This window comes from Akebia trifoliata, chromosome 15 (genome assembly GCF_017979445.1).
Source record: "Akebia trifoliata isolate Shusen 1 chromosome 15, ASM1797944v1, whole genome shotgun sequence".
Taxonomy (NCBI): Eukaryota; Viridiplantae; Streptophyta; class Magnoliopsida; order Ranunculales; family Lardizabalaceae; genus Akebia; species Akebia trifoliata.
In genome coordinates, this window is record NC_141389.1 from 18,010,854 (window position 1) to 18,024,907 (window position 14,054).

At 35.7% G+C, this 14,054-nt stretch overlaps 1 protein-coding gene across 9 annotated transcripts; it reads left to right on the forward strand.

Annotated features, from left to right (window-relative positions):
* The first annotated feature begins 3,854 nt into the window (after positions 1 to 3,854).
* LOC147384464 (ADP-ribosylation factor-like) lies at positions 3,855 to 12,129 on the forward strand. Of its 9 annotated transcripts, XM_086425684.1 has the most exons (10): positions 3,859 to 4,311; positions 5,278 to 5,778; positions 6,973 to 7,068; positions 7,460 to 7,652; positions 7,734 to 7,881; positions 8,350 to 8,579; positions 8,686 to 8,778; positions 9,595 to 9,712; positions 9,991 to 10,108; positions 11,362 to 12,129. In XM_086425684.1, exons 7-10 carry the CDS (start codon positions 8,762 to 8,764, stop codon positions 11,496 to 11,498), a joined length of 390 nt encoding a protein of 129 aa, XP_086281810.1. In that variant the 5' UTR covers positions 3,859 to 4,311; positions 5,278 to 5,778; positions 6,973 to 7,068; positions 7,460 to 7,652; positions 7,734 to 7,881; positions 8,350 to 8,579; positions 8,686 to 8,761; the 3' UTR covers positions 11,499 to 12,129. The 9 variants fall into 9 exon arrangements, 4 of the variants coding, with proteins under 4 accessions (XP_086281812.1, XP_086281811.1, XP_086281813.1 ...); XM_086425686.1 differs by having other exon boundaries at positions 3,855 to 4,311; positions 7,460 to 7,881; positions 8,350 to 8,511; positions 8,923 to 9,712; positions 11,362 to 12,128; XM_086425685.1 differs by having other exon boundaries at positions 3,856 to 4,311; positions 7,460 to 7,881; positions 8,923 to 9,712; positions 11,362 to 12,128.
* Positions 12,130 to 14,054: the final 1,925 nt, after the last annotated feature.

A 14,054-nucleotide genomic window follows, 5' to 3' on the forward strand; every position in this document is an offset into this window, starting at 1 on the left:
TAGAAGGGTCGGCCTTAACTCCATCAACAGAAATAACATGGCCAAGGTATTGAATTTCTGAACACCCAAATAGACATTTTGACAATTTAGCATAAAGTTCGTGATATTAGAGTAGATCTAGGACAATACTGAGATGAACTAAATGTTCATTTAGACTATTACTATAAATTAGGATGTCGTCAAAGAAGACCAACACAAATTTACGTAAATAGGGTCTAAAAATATCGTTCATCAAGCATTGAAAGGTGGAGGGAGTGTTAGTGATCCCAAAGGGCATCACTAGAAATTCATAGTGCCCCTGGTGAGTTTGGAAGGCTGTTTTTGGAATGTCTTCGGGTGCGACCAAAATTTGATGGTACCTAAAGCGGAGGTCAAGTTTGGAAAAAATTACAGCCCCACATAATTCATCGAGAAGTTCATCAATAAGGGGAATATGGTACTTATCTTTGACAGTGACCTGGTTAAGTACTCGATAGTCTACGCACATCCGCCAACTCCCATCGGCCTTTCGAACTAATAGGACTGGAGAGGAGTATGGGCTTTGGCTAGGTTAAATAGTTCCATTTTGAAGCATTTCAGTTATTAACTTCTCAATTTCTCATTTTTGGTAGTAGGGGTATCGATATGGTCTAGTGTTGATTGGTCCTGCTCCATCAAACAACTAGATCCTGTGGTTATGGCTGTGGTATGGTAGGAGTCCCTTGGGCTCCTTGAAAATTTTCGTGTAACGGTGCAGCACCAATTGTATCTCCTTAGGAATTTTTGCTATTGTTGGGCCTGGTACTTGCTCTATTAGGTGTATAACTAAGCCTTTTGGATGCAACCCATTACTGGAACAAAACTCATACATTCCATTAGGGTCGGGGTTGATGGGCTTAATCCTTGTAGTTCTATCGAAAGATCTCCCCACTTAAACCCCATTGTGAGACTACTGAAATCCCATAGAATAGGGCCTAGTGTGCATAACCAATTGACTCCCAATACCATATCACACTCTCCCAAGGTTAGTAAATAGAGAATTGTATAGAACTTGTTACCTTGTAAGATGAAGGGTACTGTCATACAGCAACCTTGGCAAGGTAGGCGGTCTCCATTGGCCACCATTACTGTCATGTTTCGATTTTCCAACATGGGCAGTTTGGCACGTCTTGCCACATTCGGATTAATAAAACTATGGGTGCTTCCCGTGTCGATTAAGACTGTTACACGTTGATTGCCCACATAACCGATCAACCTCATTGTTTTAGGTGCTGGAGCAACTGAGATGGCATGAAGAGATATCTCTACATTTTCATTCGGACTAGTGATCTCCTCAATTTTTTCTTCCTTTGGTTCCTCCATTCCACCTAAACAGTCTCCTTAAGATTTGTCATCCTCCAATCCTTCTAGTAGGAACACCTTGGGCGTTCTGCATCTATGCCCCGAAGAACAATTATCTTCACAATAGTAACATAGGCCTCGTTCACGTTTGTCCCTCATCTGGGTTGAGGAAATTCTTTGTATAGGTAAGGTTGTATTGGGTCTAGGAGGAGGTAAGGCCCAATTATGAGGGCGGTAAAGGTGAGTAGGAATTAATAGGACGTGGGCATGGTAGTCTGGGAAAGGTATTTAAGGATTGAGGGTTATTTGGGCTTGTGGTTTGTGTGTTGGGCAGATGTGGTAGTAAGCACCTCCACACTTCATCCTCGTAAATTCTTGCTAGGTCGAAAGGTGTGGGAATATCATTGGGCCTGAACATGGTTACTATTGTACGAATTTCATCCCAGAGTCCACTCAAAAAGGTGTTTACCCGATATTCTTCCGTTAAATTAGGAATTCAGTTGGATAGCAGCTCAAATTGAGATTGGTATTCTTCCACCGTGGAAGATTGTCGCAATTTAGTAAACTCAACCACTGAATCATCAAAAGATGTGGGCGCAAATCTCATTTGCAAGGCATCTTCAAAGCTGTCCCACGTAGTAACTGGGTGTGCTTCCTCCAACCATTGGTACCATGTCAAGGCCCTTCCTTCCATATGGAAGAAAGCCAATTGCACCATCTGTTGGTCAAGAACATTATGGAAAGCAAAGAACTATTTGGCCCTGAAAATCCAACCAATGGGGTTAGATCCATTGAATTTTGGGAAATCTAGGCACATAACACGTCCTTGGATCCCAGTGTTGGAGTCAAAAAAGGGGTTGTCATGGCTTTTATAATTGCTTCCTTCTGGTTTCGAATTGGTGTTATGAGGTGAAGGTTGGTTCAAGGTGTGGGATATGGTTGCGTAACTGTTGGCTAGAGTGGCAACTTGTTGGATTAATTCTTCCAACAATTGTTGTTGCTGGTGTGGGATAAGGTTACTTGTGTTTGGGTTTCTTTGATGGATGCGTTTTCAGCTCTCAATTGGGAGACAGCTTCGAAAAGTTGGGTGAGTTGAGTTCCATCAGCCATGGATTCGATCTGGGACCTATGGGTTATGGGCCCATAAAGTAATCCGAGAATTGTCTGGCTCTGATACCACTGTCAAGCACTTTAACAAGATGAAGGCACTTCGAGGGGCCTAACCTCCACAATCCAATTTGAACTCAAAAGCAAAAATCGTGTTCATTAATCTGAAATCAACAATATAAATAGATACAGACCCATAAACTGAATTGTAACTACCCACTATGCAGCAATAAGGTTACTAATTTAGTGACCCATAAACTGAATTGTAACTACCCACTACACAGCAATAAGGTTACTAGTTTAATGACCCATAAACTAAATACTTAGACTGGAAAAACATAAAGTGGCCTAACGGCCCACAACCTATGCTAAAGACCCAGACCAACACGACCGAACACATATACTAATTCAACGAGAACATTTTAGAAATTAAAAGCTAGCACACACAGACATCCATTAGATCAATTGGACGGCTGCAATACGAGAATACCATGAGTCACATGACAAAATCCAATATAAGGTTCTGATACCAATTTTTGGGGAAAAAAATAGTATAGGCATAATATTCATGGACCTAAGGTTTGATCTTGAACAAAACATAATCCGCGAAGAACGCTTTGTTCTTGATTTGTGAAGAATAGGCTTACTACCCCAACTCTGCCTACACCTTTGATGATGGGAACTTCTATCTCAATAATAAAATAATTTGTGTGTAGAAAGGGGGGAACAACCACCTATTTATAAAAGAGGATACTAGGTTTTCTATCCATCGTAAAATTCTAGTATTAGGTGAATACCACTTAAGATTTGATAGGATGTTTACCAACCCATCATATTTGATGTTGGTAACGAATGCCAGACCACAAACATAATTTTCAATTTTACCTTTAATGTTTTGAACAAATTACAATCCAGTATTTATATAAAATTTGTATATGTGAAAGGGCCACAAAATAATTTTAATAATGAAAATAATAATAATAATTCCAACACTGCCTTGTTGATAGAGTCACTTAGGTATAATTCAACTTTTAATATCTTCTCCTGCATACTTTGTTTTTCATGATTCAAAATTTGAACATCGAAACTGGCACTACATGCCTATAAATCACTACTAGAAAATAGTAAATTTGGAACAATGGCTTATAATGATTTTAAGTCGTTTATAAGTATAAGATGGTTTTAAGTCATTTTAGTGGGTGTTTGATACCATTTTTTAAAGCAGCTTTTTAACACTTTTTGCTATTAAAATGTGCGTTTGATAACACTTCAAAAATCTACATTTCGAAGTTTTTGATTTTTTTAAACTGCAATTTTGAGAGGCGGATGAAAGGAGCTTCTTAAAAGCGTTGAAGTAAAAAGACGTAAATACCCTTCATCAAATAACCAATTTCCAACAAATGTTCGACTGTATAACAGAACCCAAACGATCATTTTTCGTCTTCATTTAACCTAAACTCACGACAACAGGCATCTCCGATTGACGCCATCGACAAAACCCACACACGACGGTAAGCATCTCCGATCAGCAGGCATCTCTCTCTTAAGCCATCGATTCTTTATTCAACCTAAACCCTACAAACACCACAAGATCACAATTGACGATGGCAGGCATCTCCGATCGACGTCATTGACAGAACCCACACAACTCTTTCTCTCTCTCTCAATCGGACCACTTCTCTTCTTCTCGTCTCTGTTGACAGAACCCACAAGATTTTAACTCGATCTCTCTCGTTTGAACGAAGATTTTCAATAGCCTAACTCGATCTGTCATGGCCTAATCCTTCTCCATCACTGCTTCTTCTTCTTTCATTTTGTTTGTGAGACATAATTCCACGTCTCTCTCTGAAGCTTTCGATTTTTCTCCTTGAAAAGATCGATTAGGTACATTTTTTGAAGCTTGTTTTGTTGTTCGATTAATTGTTGCTTGTTTTGTTTGAATTAATCGAGTAATTTTTGTTTGAATTTGTGTGGATGTTATTTACATAGGCATGATTTCATATATTTGTAAAAATAACTTGAAATTTTTCTGTTTGTAAATTAACTACACAACTCAACTCTCAGTATTAACTTGGAATTTTTATGTTTGTAAAATTAAGTTGGGATTTTTTTATTTGCAAAAATTAGGTACCTGACTCTCATAATTAACTTGAAATTTTTTTATTTGTAAAATTAAGTTGGAATTTTTCTGTTTGTAAATTAACTACCCAACTCTTATAATTAACTTAGAATTTTTCTGTTTGTAAAATAACTTGGTTTTTTTTCTATTTGTAGATTAGCTACCCAATTCTCAGAATTAACTTGAAATTTTTATGTTTGTAAATTAGTGTTGATATTAATGTTGATAGTTAATATGTCATTGATATTAATGTTGGGTGCGTATCTATATTTGGTGAGATTGATATTAATTAATGTATTATTTTACTTTATAGAGACATGCAAGACTCTTTTGTGTGGACAGATGAAGTTAATATTATAATTAGGAAAATTTCGTATGTCCATTTTTAAGAAGAGATGCAGTCGAAATTTCTATAGAATTATAAAATTTTTATAATTTTTTAAAGAATTATAAATTTTTTAAAATTAAAATAATTAATTTTATAAATTTTTAATATAAACTTATTATATTTAATACAATTATATATTTATAAAGATATTCAGTAATTTTTTATGCATTCTGTATGCATTATCAACTTTAAGGGTATTCTGACCATTTTACCCTAATATAATAAATTTTAGAAATTATATTAAATAATAATTACTAGATTTTGGTAAATAGTGCAATACTTTTACAAAGTTCTATTAGATAAATTTTTCAATATTTCAGCTTCTGACAGTAAATTGTGGCAGCTGAATCAAACGGGACTTAATTTCCAAAATCGTTTTAAAAGTTGCCGTTTATCATGAAAATCGAAAACTCTTCAGAGCTCACATTCTACCTGGATTAAAAAAAAATGTGAAGATCATTTTTGATCTTCGATTTCGCTTTTCATCTTCACAAAACCCTAATGCTTAGCCCTTTCAGATTGGAACGAACCCTAAAAGCTCAAGATTTCTTCCTTCTTCATTATCTTCTGTTTTCTCTTTTCAATCTTCACAAGACCCGAATGCTTAGCTGTTTCAGATTGGAACGAACCCTAAAACTTGAGATTTCTCTCTTCATCATCATCATCTTCCAACATCTCTTTTTCGATCTTCAATTTTGATTTCGATCTTCACAATACCCTAATACTTAGCCATTTTGGATTGGAAAAGCCTAACGCTCAAGATTTCTAGTCACCAATGATTGACAGAGCACTTTTGATCGATTTTTTACTTTCCCTTCAATGGATAACAATATGATTTACTATGGTGAGTTCAATCATCTACATTCACCTAATTATATTTTTTGTTTTCTGTTCTATTTGATCTCTGCTGTAATTTTTGGTAGCATTTCTTTCTTTCTTTTTTTTCTTCAATGCCTCTGAATTTGTAACTTCTTATAGCTTGTCTATTCCATTTATTTGATGATTTCTAGGGTTTTATAAAATTTAAGGCTTTATCTTTAAGTCCAATCTGGTAATATTAGAATTACAATTCCTTGTAATTCTATTTAAATACAGTAATGTGTGCAGTTTGAACCAAATGATTGGTTTCTTTATGTAGTTTCTAGTATTTGAATCCAATCATTTTACGTATCTGTGATGAACCATGGGTGAGTAAACCCCATTTATTTTAGGTGCGGGCTTAAGTTGAAATTCTTCATTGGATTTGTCTAAACTATGATGTTTCTTACATTTATTGATGAAAATAATGCAACAAAAGGTCCTTCAATGTGCATGGTGGAGCTGTATCTTTGGGACTTTCTTTGGGTTGCAGTGGAGATCGTATCTTGGTCTCTTTATTTAAGGGTTTCATGATTTTTTTACATCTGTTTTTGATGACCTTTGTACCTTATTTTCGAGTTGATGAATGATTTAAGATGACGAGTGCTGAAATGACAATTTCTGGTGATATATTGGCGGTCACAAATTTTGAGTAATATTAGAATCAGATTGAGATGATCAACAATTTAGAAAAAAAAAAAAATCATATTCCCTACATAAAAATTGAAAGTGAGATGGTGATCAGGTATTTCTATAGGTTTACAGTTTGTTTGATCTATAGATTTGTGCCATTATTTTAGAAGGTGTTTGAGATTTAAGCATTGAAGATTGTAATGGAGTCGGGGTTCATAAAAATGTCCATATCTTATTGAAAACATTTGTAAGCTCATGATACATTACAGAAAACTCACATACTGAGGCTTTTTGAGAAAAGGTGGATCTTTATGAAGTATACACCTTTTCTAGCCTTGTGTATGGTTGCAACTATTGTGGGATTCCTTTAATTCTCCGAACTTGCTAGCTAGTGGTTACATTGTCACTCAACTAAAATTAAGCTCACCCCATAAAAGGTTTATTGAGAATTTATAGGAATTACTTAAATAGAAGGTTTTATTATTTGTTTGAAATAATTTAAAATAATTTAGTCTTTGTTTTACTAATCTTTTGGTTTACTTTGAAGATTTGCAATTTGCTAGGTCTTTGGTAAGGAAGGTGAAGTTGCAATATTTACAAAATCAAGCTTATATACTAATTATAAACTGGTCTTCAACTTAAGGTGTCCTCGTATTTTGGCTTATGCTCAATTTCGTTTCATATTTCTTTATTCTCTCATAAAATTTGTTATCTCATATTTATCCTGAATATGTTCTAATTGTAACATGTGTGGTGGTGTTCAAGTCTAATTCAAGTAGAATTCAGTAAGGGTGTTGTAGGATACCCTATAGTTGGATTTGGATACATTCATTAGAACCCAAGTAGTGTCTAGGTCAGATCTTGACATAATGGTACCTGACCATACTCTAATATTGCATGCACTTACATCCCCTGTAGCCAATATGTCTCTGCATAAGAGTAGAATATGTGTGTGACACATTTTTCATTTCGAATCACAACCTAATGCCATGTTTTGTTAAGTTGTGCTAATTATTCTCTTTGATGTTTTCCAGACAGCTACCATTTCCATTGGATTGTCTTTATGCCGATCCTGACCGCAAGGTGACATTATTCCAAATTATCCCCCTAGGTTAATTCTTCGACTGATAATAAAGTGGTCTTATGAACCAAAACTTTTCTTTTTCATGCAATGATACATTGGGCTTATATTATGGTTTTGACTGCACATTCTTCAACCCAGCCAGTGTAATTTTTTCTAGACCCAAATTCCGTTCTATAATGTGTCTGATATTCATCTTTCAGTGGGTTAATACTGCAATGTTACAGGCTAAGGTATTTTCAAGATTTGAGGTTCTGTAGAAAGCTGTGAAGAACTATACCATTGAAGCTACCCCAAATGATAGAAGTAGTGTCTTGCAACAGGTCTGCAGCAAAGGAAAGCAATTGTTGTATGCAAGGAAAGACGAAGGGACAGGTGATCATGCCCCTTTAAATGAAATCATTGTTCAAAATGTTGACCCCTTCAAGAATATCAAGATACATGCTTATATCCAACTCCCAAAACCACTCATCACTTGCTACAACTAAACTTGGTGTAGCAAATTTGCTTAGTATCTGCATTTCCTTGTACAACTAAACTTGTTTTTTTTTTTTGCTCTCTCCTTGGTACTTATTAGTACTTTGGGAACTAAATTTCAACTTAATTTCACTTCTTATCAGGATGTATGGATATGTGGGGTTTTCCAATTCAATATTCTTTGCAAAGCCACTAGCAGAGCTTATAAAACCACAAATAAGAAGATTCTTATTTGTCTAATGCATGCAATTCTTCATATTTTTATTCTCTGTGGATGTTTTCTAGGTTTCATTTAGATGCAAGTTACAAAATTTAGTGGTTAGCTTTTGTATGAGAGCAATCTAATGTATTAGCCTCTGGTTTCAGTGGACCGTGGAATCCTTATTGGAACAGTAGGGGTTCCTTGAGCCAAAATGTATGTCCTTAAAGCAAGAAATTTTGTGTTTGTGTGCCATGAGTGTTGTGGTGAATTGGCCATTTTATGGGACAACCACATATCCATGATGGTGAACAATCCATTTTCTCAAGGTTAGATGGGATATTTGTTGCTTATATCCTTCTTTCCAGAAAACTCCACATCTTATGTACTTTATGAGGTTAGATGGATTGCATATATTTATTTACACTATGGAGCTGTGCTTATTCTATTGATTGGCATACTAAATTTTTTTTTTATGATTTTCCAATCATCTTTTAATGTAGATGGATCCTTTGAATTGAGTATTCAAAAATCTTGAAGGTTCCAATACTGGAGGCACAAAATCAGCAAAACAAACTAATGAGTTTCTTAGAAAGGTAAGGAAGCCGAGCACATAAATGGCACAAGACCCAAACTAGTTTCCAAGATGATTTTCCTGAGATTTCATTGCGTAATTAAGAAGTATTATAACTACTGATTGTACAAACAAAGAAATGACCTCCATATGGTTCCAAATGCAGAGGAAGATTAGATTGCCCATAGAATATAAGATCGCGTTTTACGAAAATAAGTGAGTATTATAACAACTGATTGTACAAACAAAGAAATACCTCCATCAAGAAAACTTTGTGATTTTCTAATTATGTTGATGTTCCTCGTACATGGTGATGGCTGATTTGGTGGTAATGCCCCCATCCACCATTTTTTTTTTTTGCATTACTTTACTTTGTAAGTTCAATGTCCACAGTGTGAGTTGTCTTGAGGAGATGGTTGTTGGTTTTAGTAAGAACGAAATAAGTATGAAATTTAATTTATTTTGATGCATTTTCATCTAAAACTTTTGTCTATTTTATTTTTGTAAACGATGGCAATCTGAACTTTAGAGCCATTACTAATTTTACTATGAAAACCGAGCAGAAAACTTTGAAATCTTTTATAATATAACTTGCCTTTTTTTCACATCGTCACTCTAGACTCACTCTAGACTTTAGAGACAATTTCATTTTATGGGTCTGCATAGACTATTTGCTTGTTTTCTATTATTTTTGTAGTAGGTCATCTCGACTGCTTTTTCTTTAATGATATATTTACTTATAAAAAAAAATTATATTTTGACTATAATTGCTGCAATTGTAGAGAGTAGATTTTTGCTGAACTGATGCTATGGTCCTCCCATGAATGTTAAAAAATAGATTAGGCCACTATGGAGGCACTATTTCCAAAGTGCACGGTCTCATCTTTGTTGTTGACAGCAATGATAGGGACCGTGTAGTTGAGGTAAGAGATGAGCTCCACAGGATGCTTAATGAGGTAATATCTTCCTTAAAATCAGACATTTGTTTAATCACTTTCATAAGCATATTGAAGATCTATGGTCTAATTCATTTTAACATTTTAGTGGGGATTCATTTCTAGGATATTGTAGGAATTTACTGTGGCTTGAGTCTCGTTCTCTGTCATAGTTTTTTTATATTTAAAATCATTACTAATTAATGCCCTTAGATATTCCAGTCATATTCTTTGGGTTTAATTTCGCTAGTGTTATCATATATAAATGAAAATTTATTTATCTATTTGGATGGTTGTAGGATGAGTTGAGAGATGTTGTGTTACTTGTTTTTGCTAATAAGCAAGATCTGCCTAATGCAATGAACATTGCTGAAATTACTGATAAGATGGTTTGCATTCCTTGCGGCAGTGAAACTGGTAAGATGGTTGTTTTTTGTGATTTAAGTTGGGGGTTGATCCATTCAACCAAGTTCAGGTGGCAGTTGAAGTCACAATTGTTGTTATAAGATTGCATGATTTTCTTACTTCGTCACAAATGATAAATGCATTAAAGGCTTTTGACACTAAGAAAATTGTTAGGGTATGTTTGATTGCATGGAAAGTGACTTTCCATGGAATTTGAAATCCATGGAAAATAGGTAGGGTTGGAAAATCAAATTCCATTGTTTGATTTCACTTGGATAAACTCATGGAAAAATATGAGACAAAAGAAGAAGAGGAGAAGGAGGAAGAAGATGAGAGGAGGGGGAGAGGAAGAAGAAGATGACGAGGAAGAGGGAGGGGGGAGGATGTGGTTACGGTGGCGGAGGCGAAGACGGAGACGGTGGCGGCAACGACGGTGACGGAGGTAAGTGAGGAAGATGGGGGGGAGAACGTGGTGGTGGTGGTGGCGGAAGAGATGAGGGATGGAGATGAGGGATGGAGAAGAAGGAGAAGAAGAAAAAGAAGAAGAGAGAGAGAGAAGATGGTCGGAGACGAAGCCGACGGCTACAGCGAGGTTAGTGTAATGGTGGTGGTGGTGGTGGTGGTGATGGTGGTAGGGAAGAATTGAGGATGGAAAATATGAGTGGATTTCATTTTCCCACCCATATGGATGGGAAAGTGAAATCCATGATTTAGTGGACTTTTTGAATGGGGTGGAAAATGAATTTCCATTTCCATGAGCAATCAAACACTTGAAAAATGTCATTTTCCATGGAAATTGATTTTTCACCATATTTTCCATGTGCAATCAAACATACCCTTACTAGAAATATTTATTGTTTATGGTTTCCATGTTATTTATAATTGGAAGATCATTTTACATAACTTGCGCCTTGCAATACCTGTTCCTAGAAATTTAAAAATCTTTTTTAATGCAAGCAATGGATCCGTTCAGGAGCCAAGTGGTCTATCCTAAAATAAAGAATTTTTTTTTATTTTTTTTATTTAATTAATCAGCTATAATCAACATGTTAGTTTGCATCCCTGAGTTCTCTTTACAAATTCTGAGAAATCATGGTATTCTAATCACGGGTACATCCAGAGCATCTATGCTACATCTGGTGAGGGATTGTATGAAGGGCTATCTCCTTCTATTGTATACAATAGAATAGGAGTGTCGAGGTTGCATTATACATTGTGATATCAATCTGGAAAACATTCTCCTTGACAATGAATTCATCGCGAAGGTGTCAGATTTTGGAATGGCAGAGCTCATTGGACGAGATTTCCGTTGGGTTTTGACCACAATGAGAGGGACACGGGGATATGTTGCACCCGAGTGGATATTGGGCGTTGCAATTTCTATGAAGGCCAATGTTTATAGTTATGGAATTGACATTGCTAGATATCATAGGTGAGTGGTGCAATGTGGAAACACCACCATCTGCAGGCAAGAGTGGTGTGGGAAACTAATCGAAGGTAATGTGGAAGAAGTGGTGAATGATAGGCTGATAGGGGCATATGATTGGGCTGAAGTGTGTGGGGCTGGTGGCAGTGTAGTGCATTCAGGATGAGGAGAGTACGAGGCAAACAATGGGTTTGGTGGTAAAGATGTTGGAAAGAACAGTGGAAGTGCCCATGCCTCCAGCACCACAGTTTCTATATGCACTTGTGTATGGAGATTCCTTCTGTGGATGGCAGGAGCTATCAAATGGTAGTGTTTGTTACGATGACAGCAGCCAACGTCTTTAGCATTTCGTTTTCGTTTGGTTGACGTCTCTTCACTATCATTCATTAGCAACGCAAATGAGTTCATGTGTATCAAGTTGCAACAAAATGCAACATTTGGCCGAATTAGCTTTTGCAATAGCTCAGCAAAGTTGGTGGGAACTCTTTTTCTTTTTTCCCTATCAACAGAAATTTAATGATGTTTAATGATCAATTTATAAATGTATTTATTTTGCAAAATAGGATCAATAAAACTTAGTTACTAATTATTTAATCCATTTCACATTCCATTATTAAATTTGAAACTGCTCAGGAGCATTTATCTTTTGCCCATTTAGAACGGTTTTCAACAATTTCAAACTCCAAAATTTTGGAACGGTCTTCATCCATTTCAGTTCATTAGCAATGCCTCAATACAAAACGGCTCTATAACCATTTTAAATTTTCTTAGTAACGGTTCCTAATAACCGTTTTTTTTTTTTTTTTTTTTTTTTTTTTGTTGTGGTGTGCCAATTTGATCGCGTAAGCCCGAAATCCAAAGGTGAAGATTAATTTGAGAGTATTTCGATCAATCAAGTGTGACCTACTTAAGGCAATAAAAATTAATCAATCAGATGATATAAAAATGGGTATTTCCTAGCCATATAGACCAAACGACCAAATATAACCATGCGTGACCATTTGGCACATATGGCGAGGACATTTGTTTTTCTGACTTTCGTTTTGTGGTGCACAGGTATAAAATTGCATTGGCCTTTCTTCAAGAAGGGCCAAAGATAAATGGTTCTGGCCGTTCCTTGTTTATGGCCAAGTCAGTTAGGAAGTTAGTCTATCCATGTGTGCACGAGATTCTTCATAGAAAATGACATCACAAACCTCCAAAGTTGGATTTTACCTCATCTAATCCCTTCTTAATTCCTTATGTACCCATGACTTAAAACTCATAATTTTCTTTCGCCTAGGTGTTTTAGTAACTTCATTATCCCCTAATATTAACCAAAGTTATCTTTGGTCCCACTTAGAGAGAATTATATCTGTAGACATGAGATTTTCATTTTCGAATCTCTCTTATACTTTGGGCTTGGAGTCATCACCATTCGTTTTTTTGGAAAAGGGTGTGAATGGTCACCCTGAAAGTAGTTTTCAAAAATATTTTTTGTTACTGACTTTCGTACAGATAAGGTCCATTGGTCCACCTTAAATCTAGGTAAGAGGGTCCATATTAGGGCATAGGAAAGGTGTTAGACATTCTACTCCCTCCACTTTTGATGGTAACCTCAGATTCAGTCGATTTGAAAATAAAAGTAAAACAAATTGAAAATTTGATTTGTACCATCGAGTGCAAAGGACTTTGATTTCAGTTTAAACTAAAAAAGGCTTCCTTATTGAAAAAGGGGTCCTTCTATGGTCCATACCTTTGAACAAGTTTATAAAAATGTAGACTTTTTTAATCAAGGGCATATTTCCATAAGAAAAGGGCCTAAGGCCTTAGTCTCAAATTTTTGGTGGTGTGTGTATTAATGTAGAGATTTTAAAAGCATTTTCTTTCAAAAACTCCTCAACTTTTACCCTTTCGATCAAGTTGGAACCCAATCTACCGGAAGTAGAGGAGGTTTTTTTGTAGTCATAAAACCAAAGAAAAGTACAAATAAAAAGAAAAATGGGAGAGAAGTAAAAAGGAGAGATTTGGGGGGAGAGAGAGATTTTTCGTTCTTTTTGTCCAAAACTTACATTGTTCTTAACTTGACCTTCTTTGACTTTCTCCTTCCCTTCAAGAAATGAGCCTTCTTTGACTTATCTTAATTCACTTGTATAGTAGAGATTGTAAAAAAAGGATTTAATAGTTGAGAATAAGATGAGGGAATAGAGAGTGGGTAAAAAGAGTTGAGACTTGTTTCTCTTTTTTGAGCTTACATCTTGGGGGTCCGTATGTTGAGAAAAGGGGGAGGGGTTTATAAGATTTTATAGGTTGTTTTTAGGGGTAAAATAGTATAAAAAGGTGAAAGAAGGTAGAATGGTGTAAGATTTGGTGGAAGGGCATTTGTGGAAGAAGGTGTAAGTGGGTCATTTTTTACCAAAATGAATTGGATCTTTCAACCCATTTGGATTTATTGTTAGGTGGGTGAATGGGTATGGTGTTTGATTAAGAAAATGGGTTGTGTAAGGGATTATGTGGTTAGATTTTGGAAAGGTGAAAGATGTAGTGGTGTGG

What these genes read in the sequence shown, in the direction of transcription:
- LOC147384464 (XM_086425684.1), top strand. An exon ending in TCCACAGGATGCTTAATGAG is followed by an intron (nt 9,713 to 9,990) that starts GTAATATCTTCC and finishes GGATGGTTGTAG; the next exon opens with GATGAGTTGAGAGATGTTGT. An exon ending in TCCTTGCGGCAGTGAAACTG is followed by an intron (nt 10,109 to 11,361) that starts GTAAGATGGTTG and finishes TTCATCGCGAAG; the next exon opens with GTGTCAGATTTTGGAATGGC.